The sequence below is a fragment of the Berghia stephanieae genome, chromosome 11, assembly GCF_034508935.2.
Source record: "Berghia stephanieae isolate SIO BIC M18660-M18661 chromosome 11, UCSD_Bste_1.3, whole genome shotgun sequence".
In the NCBI taxonomy this organism is placed as follows: Eukaryota; Metazoa; Mollusca; class Gastropoda; order Nudibranchia; family Aeolidiidae; genus Berghia; species Berghia stephanieae.
The window spans coordinates 37,058,131-37,076,140 of NC_088370.1; the positions used below are offsets into that span (position 1 = coordinate 37,058,131).

Genomic DNA, 18,010 nt, shown 5'->3' on the forward strand with positions numbered 1-18,010 from the left:
AATGTAATAAATAGGCATGGGTGTAAAAGTAACCTGGATAAAATACAGATACAGTCGGTGTTAGGGTTGAGTGAGTTAACCATTTTTCATCGTCCGTACGTAGTCCTGATGCTGGATTGTTTATAATCATTGGGTGGATGGTAGTCCGTACGTAGTCCTGATGCTGGATTGTTTATAATCATTGGGTGGATGGTCGTCTGTACGTAGTCCTGATGCTGGATTGTTTATAATCATTGGGTGGATGGTCGTCCGTACGTAGTCCTGATGCTGGATTGTTTATAATCATTGGGTGGATGGTCGTCCGTACGTAGTCCTGATGCTGGATTGTTTATAATCATTGGGTGGATGGTCGTCCGTATGTAGTCCTGATGCTGGATTGTTTATAATCATTGGGTGGATGGTAGTCCGTACATAGTCCTGATGCTGGATTGTTTATAATCATTGGGTGGATGGTAGTCCGTACATAGTCCTGATGCTGGATTGTTTATAATCATTGGGTGGATGGTCGTCTGTACGTAGTCCTGATGCTGGATTGTTTATAATCATTGGGTGGATGGTCGTCCGTACGTAGTCCTGATGCTGGATTGTTTATAATCATTGGGTGGATGGTCGTCCGTACGTAGTCCTGATGCTGGATTGTTTATAATCATTGGGTGGATGGTCGTCCGTATGTAGTCCTGATGCTGGATTGTTTATAATCATTGGGTGGATGGTAGTCCGTACATAGTCCTGATGCTGGATTGTTTATAATCATTGGGTGGATGGTAGTCCGTACATAGTCCTGATGCTGGATTGTTTATAATCATTGGGTGGATGGTCGTCCGTACGTAGTCCTGATGCTGGATTGTTTATAATCATTGGGTGGATGGTCGTCCGTACATAGTCCTGATGCTGGATTGTTTATAATCATTGGGTGGATGGTCGTCCGTACGTAGTCCTGATGCTGGATTGTTTATAATCATTGGGTGGATGGTCGTCCCTACGTAGTCCTGATGCTGGATTGTTTATAATCATTGGGTGGATGGTCGTCCGTACGTAGTCCTGATGCTGGATTGTTTATAATCATTGGGTGGATGGTCGTCCGTACGTAGTCCTGATGCTGGATTGTTTATAATCATTGGGCGGATGGTCGTCCGTACGTAGTCCTGATGCTGGATTGTTTATAATCATTGGGTGGATGGTCGTCCCTACGTAGTCCTGATGCCGGGGCTGGGACAACAACTGGACTCCACTGAGATACATATATTACTCATGAGTTTATTTCAAACACTCACATTGGTTGTTGTATCATAAAAATCAGGGAGCCTTTGACTTTGATGGAAAAATGAAAAGATAAGTATACTACCATTTTTAAAGACATACCGTACACTCCAACACGGTTTCCTCAAACTCCTTGGGACACGCAAAACAGTTTCGAGAAAACTGTACTCGAGTGTACAGTACAAGGCTTTCAACTTTCAAAGTCAATATGATGGACAACTGAAAGTGGTAAAACAAGGATATATAATAAATACATACATAACTATATAATAATACGATCAATCACTATCACTGTCCTCATTGTCTATTCTACTCTCTCGTATTGCAATATTCATGACGTCTTTGATCTCGGGTTTCTCGGGCTTTTCCACATCTGACTGGATGGCCCCCGATTGGGCCAGCATCCACTCCAATTCTGAAAAAAAGAACAGAAGAAAGTGAGAAAACAGAAATTGGATTGTGAGAAAACAGAAATTGGATTGTGAGAAAACAGAAATTTTGTAGACTTGAGTGAGAAAACAGAAATGATTGTGAAAAAATGATTGTGAGAAAACAAAATGATGAAGAAACAGAAATTGAATTGTGAGAAAACAGAAATTGAATTGTGAGAAAACAGAAATTGAATTGTGAGAAAACAGAAATTGGATTTTGTGTCTATAAAATATCTAATCTGTAGGGGATTGTTGTAGGGTATTGAGCAAAAGTGAATATCACAACTTAAAAACAAGAACAAAGAGTTAGGGTTCAACGTTTCTTCAATTAATTTTTCAGAGTACCGTCAATGGGGCTACTTAGGCCACCCGAGGTAACTTAGGCCACTTACTGAAAACAAGATTGCTTATTTCAAAAGATAAATTACATGTAGCTTTTATCTTTTAAATAATTAGAATCCAATAGATCTAATTAGCACTCATGAATTTAACGTTTTAAAAAGCAACCTTTTTTATTCTACTAAGTGGCCTAAGTAACCCCGGATGGCCTAAGTAACCCCGGATGGCCTAAGTAACCCCGGTTGACGGTATTTAAATAGTCCTTCAGATACAATGGCCATTGTTTAGACTTAGTATGAATTCTATGCACATCTGCCAAAAAAAAATAAATAAATAAATCGTAGAATATCGAAATTTTGGCTCCAATTTCCGAACATGATGAGCATCTCTAAGTCATTAAAACGTGTTGAAAATGAAAGTTGATGTGAGAGACAACGTAATGTTAAAGAATGTGAAGTGTCATTTCATCCTTGTGTGAGTAAATTGTTGATTTTTAAAGTCAAGACCAGAATGCTTTTAATAAGGAAGAATAGTTAGGTAGAGTTAAGACTTGTTACCATTCCTTCTCACCAACAAATTTAATTTTGAAATCCCCCACTCAAGAACAAACCATCATCTTTACTCTTTCTTCCCCTCCACCATCCGACTTTGGATCTCCCCACCAACCCATTGTAAACAAGGCCTTTCCACTGATGACTTCAAAAAATCGCTCCCTGCTTCTCTCTAAAAACCCCTGTTACCGAAAAGACGGCCATACAATCTTCAGCCTGAAGCTTTGGCCTTGATGGAAGAAAAAGAAGAACAACCTGCCATGGTATGGTGACTCACCGTCCTGTTTGAGATTCATGCCTCCAAAAGCCAAAGGTCCAATCCACTGTTTCTTGAGATCATTTTCAAAGTAGACAAAGACTGTGGGAAGATTTCTGTCGGGGTAGTTAGGGATGCAGACGGAGGATACACTACGGAGGAATTTGGTCTGAGGGAACTTTTGAGCCAAATTCGTGAGGTGGTTGTTGACGAGTTTACAGATTGGAATGCTGGAGGAAAACAAACAAAAACAAGGACCATTTAAATGTAAATTAAAAAAAAATTTGAACAGAAAGGAAATTTAAATGCTTTCAAGCAGTTTATTTGATTCAATTCTAGATTTAGTATTGAAGACAATGACCTTTTTATGTGTTGGTTAGAAATGAGTCGAGCACACAATAATATTGATAACACTATGGAGTATAAATCTATATTGTATTTTATTTGTAGTCTGTTTACATTTTAACTTTATTGTCATAAAAATTAGGGAGTAGCCATTGTGTTATAATTTCCTGTAAAAATATTATCATTTGTGAACAAAAATAGTATAAAATCTAAAATGTCTACTCTCAATTGCAGAGTATGCACATCCAATCATGCATTCCTTTATAAATACGATTTATGACTATTTCAAAACTGAAGTAACTCATAAAGTTTTACAGGGGTGAGATGACTGGTCACTAAAAAGGAGGAAATTTTTCAGCCCTTAGATCAAGAAGCATCCATGCAAAAATAACCTATAAATTTAAATTTCATTAAAAGTTATTGTGATGCAATCCAAAATGTGTCTCCCAGAAATTTCTGACATCACTCGGAGGAATTTCAAAAACTGAAAGTGTAATTATAACATGGTGGTTGTAGTAATGGTGGTGGTAGGGATAATGATGTGGTGGTGGTTGTAGTAGTTGTTGTAAGGATGATGATGTGATGATGGTTATAGTAGTAGTGGTAGTCGCCACATACATCTCCCGTATTCACAGATTCACTAAGGCCCACATCCCATTGTTTCAAGTTGACCAGAGACGCCTACTTAAAATGTGGCTCACGTAAATTTCAGAAACAATTCCGAACAATTTCAATGCTTAAACAGGAATTTCTGAAAACAAAATATAATCTATTGAGATCTATAATCATCCTAATACCTGGCCCCCCGGAAATATGCAAAAAAATATCCCAAATTATGCAGGGGGCAAAGGCAAATTATGCAAGGGAAATTACAAATTATGCAAAGCAAGAAAAAAGTAATAAATCGCCGTCTAAATTTTTCCATTGCTTTATTTACATTTAACCAATTCAAAATTAAAGAACTACAACGCAAATTCAAAACTTAATTTTTTGTTGTAGCACAGACAAGCTAGATGTTGCAGAGACGTTGTGCTAAGACTCCTGCGCCTGTCTGACAATATCAGATTGTAAACAGATAAGCTGCGCTCAGCATCAGCGCTGTTGATCGTGGATTATATGTACCACTTGACACAAGCAGCCAAAGTGGGCACTTTATCAGAAATGGACTGCCAAAAATGTGGCACGTCAACAGAAGAGGTGATGGAGTTCTTCAGAGGGGCCCAAGCTGCCGGGTGTACCTCTTGATCTCCTCCTCGGGTACAGTTTTCAGCTTTGTGAGGCTCTCATGTTGATCCCAAGGTGGAGACAGGAGCAGCTTAGCAGGGTAGATCTCAAGAAGACAAATCAAATCGTACACTTGGAATCAGGTTTGCCAGATTAATTTCAGGCATTCTGCCAACTGGATTTATAAAATCTGCCAAATACCACAAAACTCTGCCAAACCGTACTATTTATAGTACCCCTTTGAAAACTCATCAGTTTTATTAAACAAAAAATTCTCAAGGCCGATGTCATTTTTTTTTCATTTCCCAAGTTAAAAAAAATCACTATTACATAAAAATTGCCATGGTAAACGTTGAGTAGATCCATACATTCATTCCTAGGCCTCGGAAAATAAAATCTGCCAAATTTCTGCCAAACTGATTTTTCTCTGCCAGGCGACTTCAAATTCTGCCAAAAAAAAGGACATTTGGAAGAAAATCTGCCAAATTGGCAACCCTGCTTGGAATTGGAATAGCCTCCGTTTAAAGTTAAAGGGAAGTCACTGTCACGTACTTGGGAACATCGTCGGACTTTTTCGTTTTCATTTTTCTTCATACAATGGTCATAAATTCACGCTAAAAAACATATTTTGCATAATTATGCGATAAAAGGTGAATTATGCTGCCGCATTGCGGTAAGTGGCAAAGTAATACCCCTTGTTTCAAATCAAGTAAAGTTCCAAAACCAATTTATGACGTATAAAATATTAAAATGAATGGTAGGTGTGGTGGTTATAATGATATGATGGTGGCTGTTGTAGTGGTGGCAGTAATGATAATGTATGTGGTTGTGGTGATTGCAGAAGTGGTGGTGGTGATATTGTTGTGTTGGAGGAGGTTGTAGTAGTGGTGGTAAAGATATTGTTTGGTGATAGTGTTGTGATGATGTCGTAGTGGTGGTGGCAATGATGATGATGATGTGGTGGAGGTGGTTGTAGTAATGGTGGTGCTTCATGAAATGATGGTGTGGCAATGGTGGTGGTTGTAGTAGTAGTGGCAGTGATGATGATGATGACTATGATGATGATGATGATAGTGGTGGTGGTGGTGGTGATGATAAGGTGTGTACTTGAACGTGAAAAGAGAGAATGATGGCTGATGTGAAAAGGATATGATCCACTTTATAGATTTAGGTTTGTCTGACACTGACAAAAGGAAAGATAGTGTGTGTTTGTGTGTGTGTGTTTTGTTTGTTTGTTTTTAAGGGTTTATGGCGCGTGCAACACATTAAGGTCATATCAGCGCCAGTAAAAAGGAAGAAAATGGGATAGTAAAAAGTTCTAGAATTACAATTAAAGCATCCAAGAAAAAGTAAGACACAGGGGAACGGAACAAAAAGGGATCAGATGTAGATTCCAAGAGCATACCACCAATGTACTTAGTTTGAGATCACCTATAAGTCTCATCCAGGCACAAAGAGGAATACACTCAAATGCTTACATTATACATGCAAATAACAAATATAAAAATACATAAGAGAGAGATGATTTACAAGGAAAAAAATATCATCATCCCAAAACAATAACTATGCATTTGACTGTTTCCCTTCCAGTTAGGACTCTGGCCAGGGCCAGAATCTCATTCCAAGACAAAAGACAGAAAGCATGTAGGAAAACAGATATAAGGGGATAGAAGACATAGTATGTACCCCCTTGCCCACTATGGGAGGTCAGGAACCCCACCCAGGTGTGTGTGTGTGTGTGTGTGAGTGAGAGACAGAGAGAGAGAGAGAGAGAAAGAGAGAGAGAGAAAGAGAGAGAGAGAGAGAGAGGGAGAGACAGAGAGAGAGAGAGAGAGAGAAAGAGACAGAGAGAGAGAGAGAGAGAGAGAGAGAGAAAAGACAGAGAGAGAGAGAGAGAGAGAGAGAGAAAGAGACGGAGAAAGAGAGAAAGAGACAGAGAGAGAGAGACAGAGAAAGAGAGAGAGAGAGAAAGAGACAGAGAAAGAGACAGAGAAAGAGAGATATTATACGAGGACAAACATATCATCTCCCAAAAACGACTATACATTTAATTGTTTCCCTCCCTGCCAATGAATCCGGCCAGGAAAAGGATCAAGCCAAGACAAAGGCAGAAAGCAACTCATCCACACAAGTCAAAAGATCCACCAGGAAGATGATGTGATAGTGGTGCTTGCACTAGAGGTGGTACTGATTACAATGAGGGCAGTGACGATGTGGTTGTGGAGATGGTGTTACTGATGATGATGTGATAGTTGCTGTCGTGGTGGTGGTAGTTGTGGTAGAGATGGTGATGATGTCATGATGGTTCAGGGGTGAGAATGACTGGTCACAAAAATGGAGTTCAAGACCTATCTATGCGACGATTACGTATAAATTTGAATTTCATTAAAAATTTACTGAGATGCAATCAAAAATGTGTCTCGCAATAATTTCTGACACCACTTGGAGGAATTTCAAAAGTTGAAAGTGTAATTACAACATATTGTAGTAGTAGTAAGTGTCACAGTAAAGGTTGTTCACAATTATCTTATTAAATTTTATTTTATTAAGAACTGAATTCATCTCACTCCAGTTATATATCGGTAGGCTTAGATAAACTTTACCTTCTAATATTAGATCGTCTTTCCTTTTATAGCCTTCCCTCGAATTAATTTCTAATTAGTGAATACTTTTCGTTCGACATTCTGTCACGTAGCCACTTATTATAAAAGCTGATAGGTCTAATATTCTACACTCACTTTCTCTCCACAATCTATGCCGGACGGCCAGTCACTCTATTCCTATATATATATATTGTAAGATTTTTATCTTTTGGGACTTTGTAGATATTATATCTACACCATTAAGACGCCGGAGCTTTTAACTTTGATTGTATAATCTTCAAGGATCAAACCCAAGCCCGCTGTACTACACTATAACCTCTTACCAATTGCCTGGAAGTGGAATTTTACGAGTCCAATCCTGTTATCAGAGGAATAGATCATCCAAGCCCATCAACTGCCTGGAAACGTAAACTTACGAACCTGAGATATTATCATAAGTTACGTAAAATATTCATATCTCTATTTGTAACTGCCACGATCACTGTTTATCTCTTTTAATTAAATTTCATCATTATTTTTATTTCATTGTAAACAAATCGTTAATTGTTTTTCATTTATAGTAACTAGTAAATTCTGGGGCCTCATTCTACATATATCTTTATGCATAGTCGAGTAGCTCTTTACTCACTTGAGACCATGACATTTTGGAGGGGACACATACAAAGAATTGAATTTATTTAGTTACATATATCTATTTCATCTAACTTTAAAGTTTAAATTGTAAAACTCTTAATTGCCCACTTGATCATATTTTAATTGAACTCCCTATTTACAGGATTAATTTTTTTTTCTTTTTCATTTCTTCATTTAAATGGAATAGCAATTTATCCATTCATTCTTTCATTCAAATTGAATAGCATTTTATTGATTCATTCCTTCATTCATTTATTCATTTATAAATTATTCATTCATTCATTGTTCATTCATTTATTCATTCATTCATTCATTCATTCATTCATTCATCCATTCATTCGTTTATTCACTCATTTATCCAATCATTCATACATTTATTCCTCCCTTCATTCTTTCATTCATACATTATCCATTCATTCATTCATCTATTCACTCAGTTTTTCATTCATTCATTCATTCCTTGTCCACTTTGTTATTATATCACTCATTTCATTTTGTTGTTTGCCTCATTCATGAATTGTTTTCAATATGTTTACATTCCATAACGATTCATTCACCTGTCATCCAATCACTCAGTGTTGTGAACACATTTTGTAACTATTGTAAATCTTACGATATTTTATTGTTTTGTATTTCAGACATCACTGTTAAACACTCTTCAATGCCTAATTACAATTGTTGAACAACCATTGAACAAGAGAGAGGTCCCAGCCACGAACTGAGTTGGTGAATATATCCTTCATTATTCTCTTTTACATGAGTTGGGCATCACATAGTAACTATAGACATCGTGATTTGTTTTGCATAGTGATTTGTTTTAAATGCATTTTTGGCATATTACTGTTACCGAAAACCACTTATATATTATGTTCTGAAAAGTGAGTCTTTAAAAACTAAATAATAATAAAAGGAGTCTACTAGCCGTCGTGTTATATTTAGTGATAGATAACTTGGGATTATTTTGGCATCCTATTATTGTTATCACACTCTAGTATATTAGCGTCATTGCGAATAATTGTACACAAACTAACGACGAGTCACACACATTGGTGATACATTTTTCGTAGTAACATAGTTTAGAGTACACGCGATTGACACATTGTTATTGACACAAGTCATAATAACTCCGCATTGTATTGACACATTGCTTTATAAGATATAACGATAAAAGGCATCAAATTCAACATACATAATAAGTTGAAATAAGAGAGAGAGATTTCTAAAAATAGAACAGTTCATTCCAGTAAGTGTAAATAAATAAAACAGTCAGTAACAGTATCCTGTCAATATAATATATATAAAATATCGTAACTAATTTATTACAACATGGAAGCATATAAAAGATACTTAAGTCTCGCAAAGGACTTAGAAATACCCCAGGAAAGAATATTTTCATGGTGCGAAGAGAAAGTAAAAGAAGAAAAAGAACATGAAGAAAGAATTCGTAGAGAAGAAAATGAAGAAAGAATTCGTAGAGAAGAAAATGAAGAAAGAATTCGTAGAGAAGAAAATGAAGAAAGAATTCGTAGAGAAGAAAATGAAGAAAGAATTCGTAGAGAAGAAAATGAAGAAAGAATTCGTAAAGAAGAAAAAGAACACGAAGAAAGAATTCGTAGAGAAGAAAATGAAGAAAGAATTCGTAGAGAAGAAAAAGAACACGAAGAAAGAATACGTAGAGAAGAACGAGAAGAAAGAGTCCAAGAAAGGGAACTAAAAAGACAAATAGCATTAGCAGAAGAAGAAACCAAAAGGACCCAAATGATGCTGGAAATTGAAAAAACAAAAACCGGTCATGAAAAAAAACATAATAATAGTGATGAATTTTTCGTGAAACTTCCACGCATGCCAACATACGATGAACGATCAGACTGTTTAGAATCCTTCTTACACCGATTCGAAGTTCAGGCTAAAGGTTATCGTTGGCCAGAAAGCAAATGGGCCACAGCCTTGATTAACTGCTTATCTGGAGAACCGCTAAAAGTTTTCTATACCTTAACAACTGAAGATGCAGATGATTATGGTAAAATTAAAGACGCTCTACTAAAAAGATTTAGATTAACGGAAGATGGTTACCAGGAAAGGTTTCACACTGCAAAACCGGAAAGTGGAGAAGACTTTAATACATTCGTGAACCGAATTACTCAATTTCTAAATCGGTGGCTTGAGTTGGCAAACGTAAAACAAGACGACTTTGCAGGCCTTTACTATCTCACGCTGAAGAATCGAATCTATCAAGCTTGCAACCCAGATTTAGTCGCATTCTTTAAAGAGAGAAAGCCAGAAAACTTGGACAAATTAAAAATCTACGCAGAAAACTTTAACAGCGCACATCCATTGACACCCCTAAGCAGAACATTGAAGGAACCATACTACGCTGCTGCTGCTCAGAGTCCAGGTACACCTAAAGTTCAGTACTCAAATAGAACGAGCCGATCAATCACTCGGAACACGCAAGTGAAACAGGATGATCATAGTAACAAACCATGGAACAAACAGTTCAATAGAGACCATAGCCGATCCTATCAAAACAAAACAAGAAATAGCACTGACAATAATACTGAGTATAAGAAAACCAACAAACCTATAATTAAATGTCAATATTGTGGAATGAAAGGCCACACAGCAGACAAATGTTACAAAATCGTGGGATATCCAAAAGAAACTGCAAATGCATCACTCCAAACAGGTGTAAACAATCAGACACGAGTAATGTCAGGAGAAAATATAAATGTGTATTGCGTGAAAGGTATGTCACTTTTAACACAAACTCACAAATCAGGATCGCTATTTTTTTGTGAAGGCAAAGCTAATGGAACTGATTGCAAAATATTGAGAGACACAGGATGCAGTACAGTAGGAATAAAAGCATCTTTGATCAATGACGAAGACAAAACTGGAAAAACGGTACAATGCATCACATTCAGTGGCACAGTCGAAACCTTTGAAACAGCTAATGTGTACATAGAAACCCCATACTATACAGGAATAGTGGAATGCTGTATACTTCCCAACCCCGTCGCTGATGTTATTGTTGGCAATATAAAAGGTCTGAAAGACAACCCAACAGATGTAAAAGAATGGTCATTAACCCAAGAAACAGCTTGTCTAGCAGAAACAAGAAAGATGACTAAGACAACAGAGAAGCCAATGACTATTTCTCTTGAACCACAACAATTTGACAGGAACACGTTCATTGAAGAACAGAAAAAGGACCCGACTTTAACTTCATATTTCAATATCGCAAACAAAGGGACGAAATCAAAAGTTGAATACATCATTGAAAAAGATATTCTGTTCAGGTTACATAGGAAAAGAAACAAAATAGCTAAACAACTGGTCACGCCGAGTATTTACAGAAACAAAATCCTTGGAATAGCGCACGATTCAATAACTTCTGGACATCTTGGGAGCTCTTCCACATTGAAGAGAATATCCGAGAATTTCACATGGCCTGGAATTACTACAGACGTCCGAGAATATGTGAAATCTTGTGACACATGCCAAAGAAGAGTCGCAAAAGGCAGAATACCGAGATTGCCATTAGAGACAACCCCAGTTATTGAAAAAGTTTTTCAAAAAGTTGCAATTGACATTATAGGCCCTTTAACAAAATCAGATAGAAACCATACACACATACTAACACTAGTCGATTACGCAACCAGGTGGCCAGAAGCGATAGCATTGAAATCAACTACATCGGATCACATAGCTGAAGCATTGATGACAATTTTTACTAGAATAGGCATACCAAATGAGATACTGTCGGACAATGGACCCCAATTTACATCACATATGATGCATGAAACCATGAAACTCATGGGAATCCAACACTCATTCACAACTCCCTACCACCCCCAAGCAAATGGTCTTTGTGAAAGATTTAATGGCACTCTAAAGAATATGTTAAGAAAAGTGTCAGCAGAAAAACCAGATGATTGGGACAGATACTTACCAGCAATCCTATTTGCATATAGAGAAATACCCCAAGAATCTACAGGCTACTCCCCATTTGAGTTGATGTATGGACGATCACCTCGCGGCCCGATCAATATAGTAGCCGACATTTGTAAAGGGAATGAGGAGGACAATAATGAAATTATGTTTGCTTACGAATATGTAAGAAACCTGAAAGACAGAATAGAGGATACATGTAAGCTAGCACAGGAATCCGTCACTAAAAAAGCAGAGAAATACAAGGAATACTCCGATAGAAAAAGCAAGTCAAGAAAATTTGAGATTGGTGACAAAGTACTAATACTCTTACCCGATGACTCGAGTAAACTTTTAGCTACATGGAAAGGACCATTCAAAATAACAGCAGTAAAATCTAATGTTAATTACGAGATTAAAATCAACAACACAACAAAGACATTCCATGCAAATATGCTAAAAAAATATTTTGATAGAGACACAGTGTCGCAACCTATGTTTACTAATATCGAAGCTTCAAATGCAGGATTAATCATACCGTTGGTCATGGGACACAGACACCCGAGACAGAAAAACAAACAAAAATCGCACAATTGCAACCACCTAAGACAAAAAAAGAAGTACGCAAAGTACTTGGGCTCCTAAATTTTTACAGGAAATACATTTACAACTTCGCGCACATCGCGACACCGCTAACAAATCTGACAAAGAATGGGTCACCGAACAAAATTGTTTGGACAGAAGCGTGTCAGAATAGCTTTAACCAATTAAAGGCATTACTCTGTTCAGAACCAATTCTTAAATTACCCGACATGTCAAAAGAATTTGTTGTAAGAACTGACGCGTCTGATAAGGGCATCGCAGGTGTACTATTACAGGAACATGAGGGAACTCTAATGCCTTGCTTATATGCAAGCAGAAAATTATTGGACAGAGAATCACGATACTCTGTAATAGAGCGTGAAGGACTGGCCATCGTCTTTGCTTTAAAGACATTCAGCAGATATCTACTGCTAAAAGAGTTTGTGGTCGAAACGGACCATAAACCACTCACGTACATAAGAAATAACAAAATGAATAATAGTAGAGTACTAAGGTGGAGTCTATTTTTGCAAAATTACACTTTCAGTATCTCTCACATACCAGGTTGTGAAAATATTCACGCCGACCTACTTTCTCGATTAGTGTAATGACGTGAGAAGGGTATAACTTAACCTCCCATGCATACTGTTAGTTACCTCGCAAATTATGCCAAATCAGAACACACAAATTCGATAATTTTATTTGTAAACATGATGACCCAACTTAATGTAACATTGAGTATTGTTTGGATATATATACCATACCCATTCATGATTTGGGAAATCTTCTCTTTATCTATCATTGTTATGAATTTTCACTCATTTATGATTAATAATTGAAATGTCAATATTCCATTTACATTTTCATTCATTTCATTCAGTAAATTACCTTCATATCATCGACTTAAATCATGCTTCATTGCCATCACTATTGTTTATCACAATGATTTGTAATCACATTGCCATCATGTTGTTCATCATAATGATTTGTAATCACAATCTTTCATTGTTATTGTCACCCATTCATATACCTACGTTAATATAAACATTTCCATGTCTAGTTAATAAATAATTTAATTGTAGCACAAATCATAACAATGGATTAATGCTAGAGTATCATGATAGTAAATTTACTTCCGTTTGTAAAATCTATCTTTCCCATAATGGTTAAAGAGTATATTTTAAACGTGGGTGGGGGGTGTCACAGTAAAGGTTGTTCACAATTATCTTATTAAATTTTATTTTATTAAGAACTGAATTCATCTCACTCCAGTTATATATCGGTAGGCTTAGATAAACTTTACCTTCTAATATTAGATCGTCTTTCCTTTTATAGCCTTCCCTCGAATTAATTTCTAATTAGTGAATACTTTTCGTTCGACATTCTGTCACGTAGCCACTTATTATAAAAGCTGATAGGTCTAATATTCTACACTCACTTTCTCTCCACAATCTATGCCGGACGGCCAGTCACTCTATTCCTATATATATATATTGTAAGATTTTTATCTTTTGGGACTTTGTAGATATTATATCTACACCATTAAGACGCCGGAGCTTTTAACTTTGATTGTATAATCTTCAAGGATCAAACCCAAGCCCGCTGTACTACACTATAACCTCTTACCAATTGCCTGGAAGTGGAATTTTACGAGTCCAATCCTGTTATCAGAGGAATAGATCATCCAAGCCCATCAACTGCCTGGAAACGTAAACTTACGAACCTGAGATATTATCATAAGTTACGTAAAATATTCATATCTCTATTTGTAACTGCCACGATCACTGTTTATCTCTTTTAATTAAATTTCATCATTATTTTTATTTCATTGTAAACAAATCGTTAATTGTTTTTCATTTATAGTAACTAGTAAATTCTGGGGCCTCATTCTACATATATCTTTATGCATAGTCGAGTAGCTCTTTACTCACTTGAGACCATGACAGTAAGAAAAGATGGCGGTAGGGATGATGATGTGGTGGTGGTTGTAGTAGGGTCGTGATAGGGATGGTGATATGGTGGTTGTAGCTGTAGAGGTGTTGGGAATGATGGTGTGGTGGTGGTTGTAATAGTTGTGGTAGGGATGGTGTGGGGTGGTTGTAGTAGTGATAGTTGGGATGATGTGGTGGTGGAGGATGTATTTGTATTGGTAGTAGGAATGATGATGTGGTGGTAGTTGTTGTAGTAGTGGTGGTAGGGATGATGATGTGATGGTAGTTGTAGTAGTAGTGGTTGTAGCTGTAGTGGTGGTGGTGGTAGGTAGTAGTGGTGGTGGTAGGGATGACGATGTGGTGGTGGTAGGGATGACGATGTGGTGGTGGTTGTAGTAGTAATGGTGATAGGAATGATGATGTGATGGTTGTTGTAGTACAGGTGGTGGTTGTAAAAGTAGTGGTGATAGGGATGTTGATGTAGTGGTTGTGGTGAGCCTTTTTAAAAGGCGGAATAGTGATGGTGATGGGCGGAGATAAACCACCATTTAGGCGGAAGATTCTCAGCCCTGGTTTTAAGAGTCCTGACTTTTGACAGAAATGTATTGTATATCGTGCCACAACAAGATGATTTGTGTAGGTTTGAGTTTCACCAACTCGATGAGACTCAGCATTCTCAATAGATAAAAAACATAAAAATGGCGTTTCCTTGACTGAAAAAAAAAAAAAAAAAAAAAACAAAAAAAAAAAACAAAAGAAAAAAATAAAAAGAAAAAAAAAAAACATAAAAAAACCCACCTCAATTATGGAATTCCTTGATTTTTATTGTTATTTAATTTCCATATGTGATGCCAAGCCTCAATCAAATATATTGAGATGACAACACAGTTACAATGTAAACAGACTGCAAATAAAACACAATATAGATTTATACTCCATAGTGTTATCAATATTATTGTGTGCTCGACTCATTTCTAACCAACACTGAAAATTGCATTTTGAGTCTGGATTATGTTGTATTCTTTCAGAATTGTAAAGCCCATTGAGTTGGACTTTACCCTGGTTTGTGTGAAATTAAATGGGACAGTAGCAATTGCTCGCTACCCTTTGTATAGGATACTAATCTATTCCAAAATACTTTCCACCTAACCTAAAAAACCCAGCTACCCATTCAGCACTGGCTATCGTGTACATCCCTACATCCCTAGTTAGTTTATGAATTTGAATACTTGTAATAAAGACAATATGACAGTATATTTTAAAACCGCAATGACAAAATGAGATTTCGAATACAATGTTTGGTATCGGGTTCATCCCAAAATAACACAAAGTTTGAATTTATAGGTCTCAGATAGTAAAAGACACGTGATTATCCCACTTACCCGTCTTTATAAACATGCACGACGACCCAGATCCCCTCTCCTGCATTGTTGACCTCTGTGACCCAATCAGCCTTACTGATCTCTCCTACCTCACCAAAACGGGCTTTCATCTGGGCTGCCCTCATTTCTGCCATCCGTTGACGTCTGAGGATAACAATTTTGAGAAACAAAGTCTTATCCAAATGTTAGCAGGCAATTGCTACTGTCTGTTTAACACTAGAAAATGGGATAAATTATGACTCAATGGCTTCTATAGCTTTAAAAGAGTTGTTTTAGAGCTGTTAACTCACTCAATTCTAGAGATTTTTGCTACTTTTCAAAATTAGAAATAATGTTATTAAAAATGAGCATGTAAATAGATAGCTTTATTCAACTATCATTAACATGTAAAAATGAAAAAAACATTAGCTTTGATACTACAGCTATAATTTGTCTCAGAAAAATGTAGTTAATAGGCATGGGGTGAAAGTAATCCGGGTAAACTACGGATAAAGTCGGTGAGTTAGGATTGAGCCCATTGATCATGAGTTTATCCATCTTCAGCATTAAAAAGCAATAGAGATATTTTTGCTACCATTTGATAGGATGCTACTTACTTTATCCCAAAATATTTCCCCCAATTTATAATAACGTAAACACAGAGCTGCCAACCCTTCACATTCCAAAAGTGGAAATCAGAACATCAGAAAATAGGGATTTGAGACCAAAAAAAATAGGAATCAGGAATTTGTCACAAATGGATAATTCTCTATCGAAACTACCACCATTTTGTCACCAAAAACATTAGACAGTATTCTGGCACGACTGGCAATTAAGTTTTCCACATACTTCCCTTTTGGCAATTATTAAAAACATTTTTACTTCTCCTTTTTCACACCCACACCCCTCCCTTTCTTATCATTTTCAATGTTTTTTTGTTTTTTGTTTTTATTTTGGAAATCGGAATTTTAGAGACAATGGTGGAATGGTGGAAAGGAAGGGAGAAAATAGGAATGATTCTGTCAAAAGAGGAAGGGTTGGCAGGTAGGTAAACCCCAACAAGCCCGTCAATATTGGGTCTTAGAAAGTCTACAAAATTCTAAGCATATTTCAAGGGTTATATTCAAGTCAGGAGCTCTACAACTACAACTGACAGGCAAATTCTGGTTAGACAATGCCATGACATTAACCCTTAGCAGATCCGGTTTAGTGTTACGCTGACCTGACGAGACATGGTAATCTTACTGTTTTAACTCTCTCAACCCTAACACCGACTATATCCATAGTTTACCCAGGTTACTTTTACCCCATGCCAATTTATTACATTTTTCTGAGACAAATTATAGGTGTAGTGTCAAAGCTAATGTTTTTAATTTCTACATGTTAATGGTAGTTGAACAAAACTATTTATGTACATGCACATTTTTAATAAATAAATAAAAAATAATAAAATTCCCTTTATTCATCCCATATGGGAAATTTGTCTCTTGGGTCTATTCCAAGAGAAGACTGGAATAACCCAGGCATCAGCCGCAGTGCAGTGCCGCAAATTGAGCTAGGGCGAGGTGACTTGCTCAAGGCCCCACAGCGCAGCAGGTAATCGAACTCGGTACCTTTCAGGTACGAAGCAAAGACCGTATCACTGAGCTCTGCTGCCCCCAATTTTGAAAAGTAGCAAAAATCTCTAGGACTGAGTGAGTTAACCAAGTAAGAAGTGACAGCAATGTAATTTGGCCATTCGAAGCTGTTCCCAGCTAGAAAAACCAAAACAACTCACAGGTGCCAGGGGTTAGAAGGACGGAATCCTGAAACTCAAATGTCAACATTTTGCTCAGTCGGGAAAGAGGAAGCTGAAACTTTTTATTGACATGTACATTATAATGCTTAATTTGACTTCTGCTCTCTGAACCCTGGGGAATTCCAAATCAGCTTCCCTATACATTAAAGATCTGGAGGACAGGGGGCAGCATGGCTCAGCAGTACGGTCTTTGTTTTGTACCCGAAAGGGATAGAGTTCAATGACCCGCCTTTGCGCTGTGTGGCCTTGAGCAAGTCACATCACCCTTGCTCAATTTGAGGCGCTGCACTGCTACTGACATCTGGGTTATTCCAGTCTTTCCTGGGAATAGACCCGAGACAAATTTCCCCCATGGGATGAATAAAGGGAATTTTATTATTATTTTACTTATTTTATACAGTAAATGCCTGGAGGACTGGTACTGGTACCCATATATAAAACAACAGAACACAGCCTGTAATGGGCTATGGCACAAACCTGTATTCTTCAAAAAGTCTTTCATCCTCTTCATCGATGTCGTCTTCATTTTCATTCAATTCATCCAAAGTCATGGCATCCAAAGACTTTCCTTAGAAATGGAAGAAGAAAAAACAAAACAAAAACAAAACTTGAGCTTTAATATAAATAGACGTATGGAGTTGATAGCAAATCGACTTTTTGTTATTGTTTTTAGATTGCCAAATGTGTGATTAGTTTTCACTAAAGAAAATATATTAATCAAGACTATAAACAGTTACGGTTACATATTGCATTGTGTGAGTATTTT

At 36.9% G+C, this 18,010-nt stretch overlaps 1 protein-coding gene across 1 annotated transcript in view; it reads right to left on the reverse strand.

The window, feature by feature from the left end:
• Positions 1–1,243: 1,243 nt before the first annotated feature.
• LOC144956815 (phosducin-like protein 3) overlaps positions 1,244–18,010 on the reverse strand; it is a 17,978-nt gene continuing 1,211 nt past the window's right edge. Inside the window, exons 3-6 of the mRNA XM_078887552.1 lie at positions 17,722–17,812; positions 15,468–15,611; positions 2,859–3,067; positions 1,244–1,675 (exon numbers count right to left, since the gene is read on the reverse strand). Of these exons, the coding sequence (XP_078743678.1) occupies positions 1,539–1,675; positions 2,859–3,067; positions 15,468–15,611; positions 17,722–17,812 (581 nt within the window). The 3' untranslated portion in view covers positions 1,244–1,538. The remainder of the gene's footprint in view (positions 1,676–2,858; positions 3,068–15,467; positions 15,612–17,721; positions 17,813–18,010) is intronic.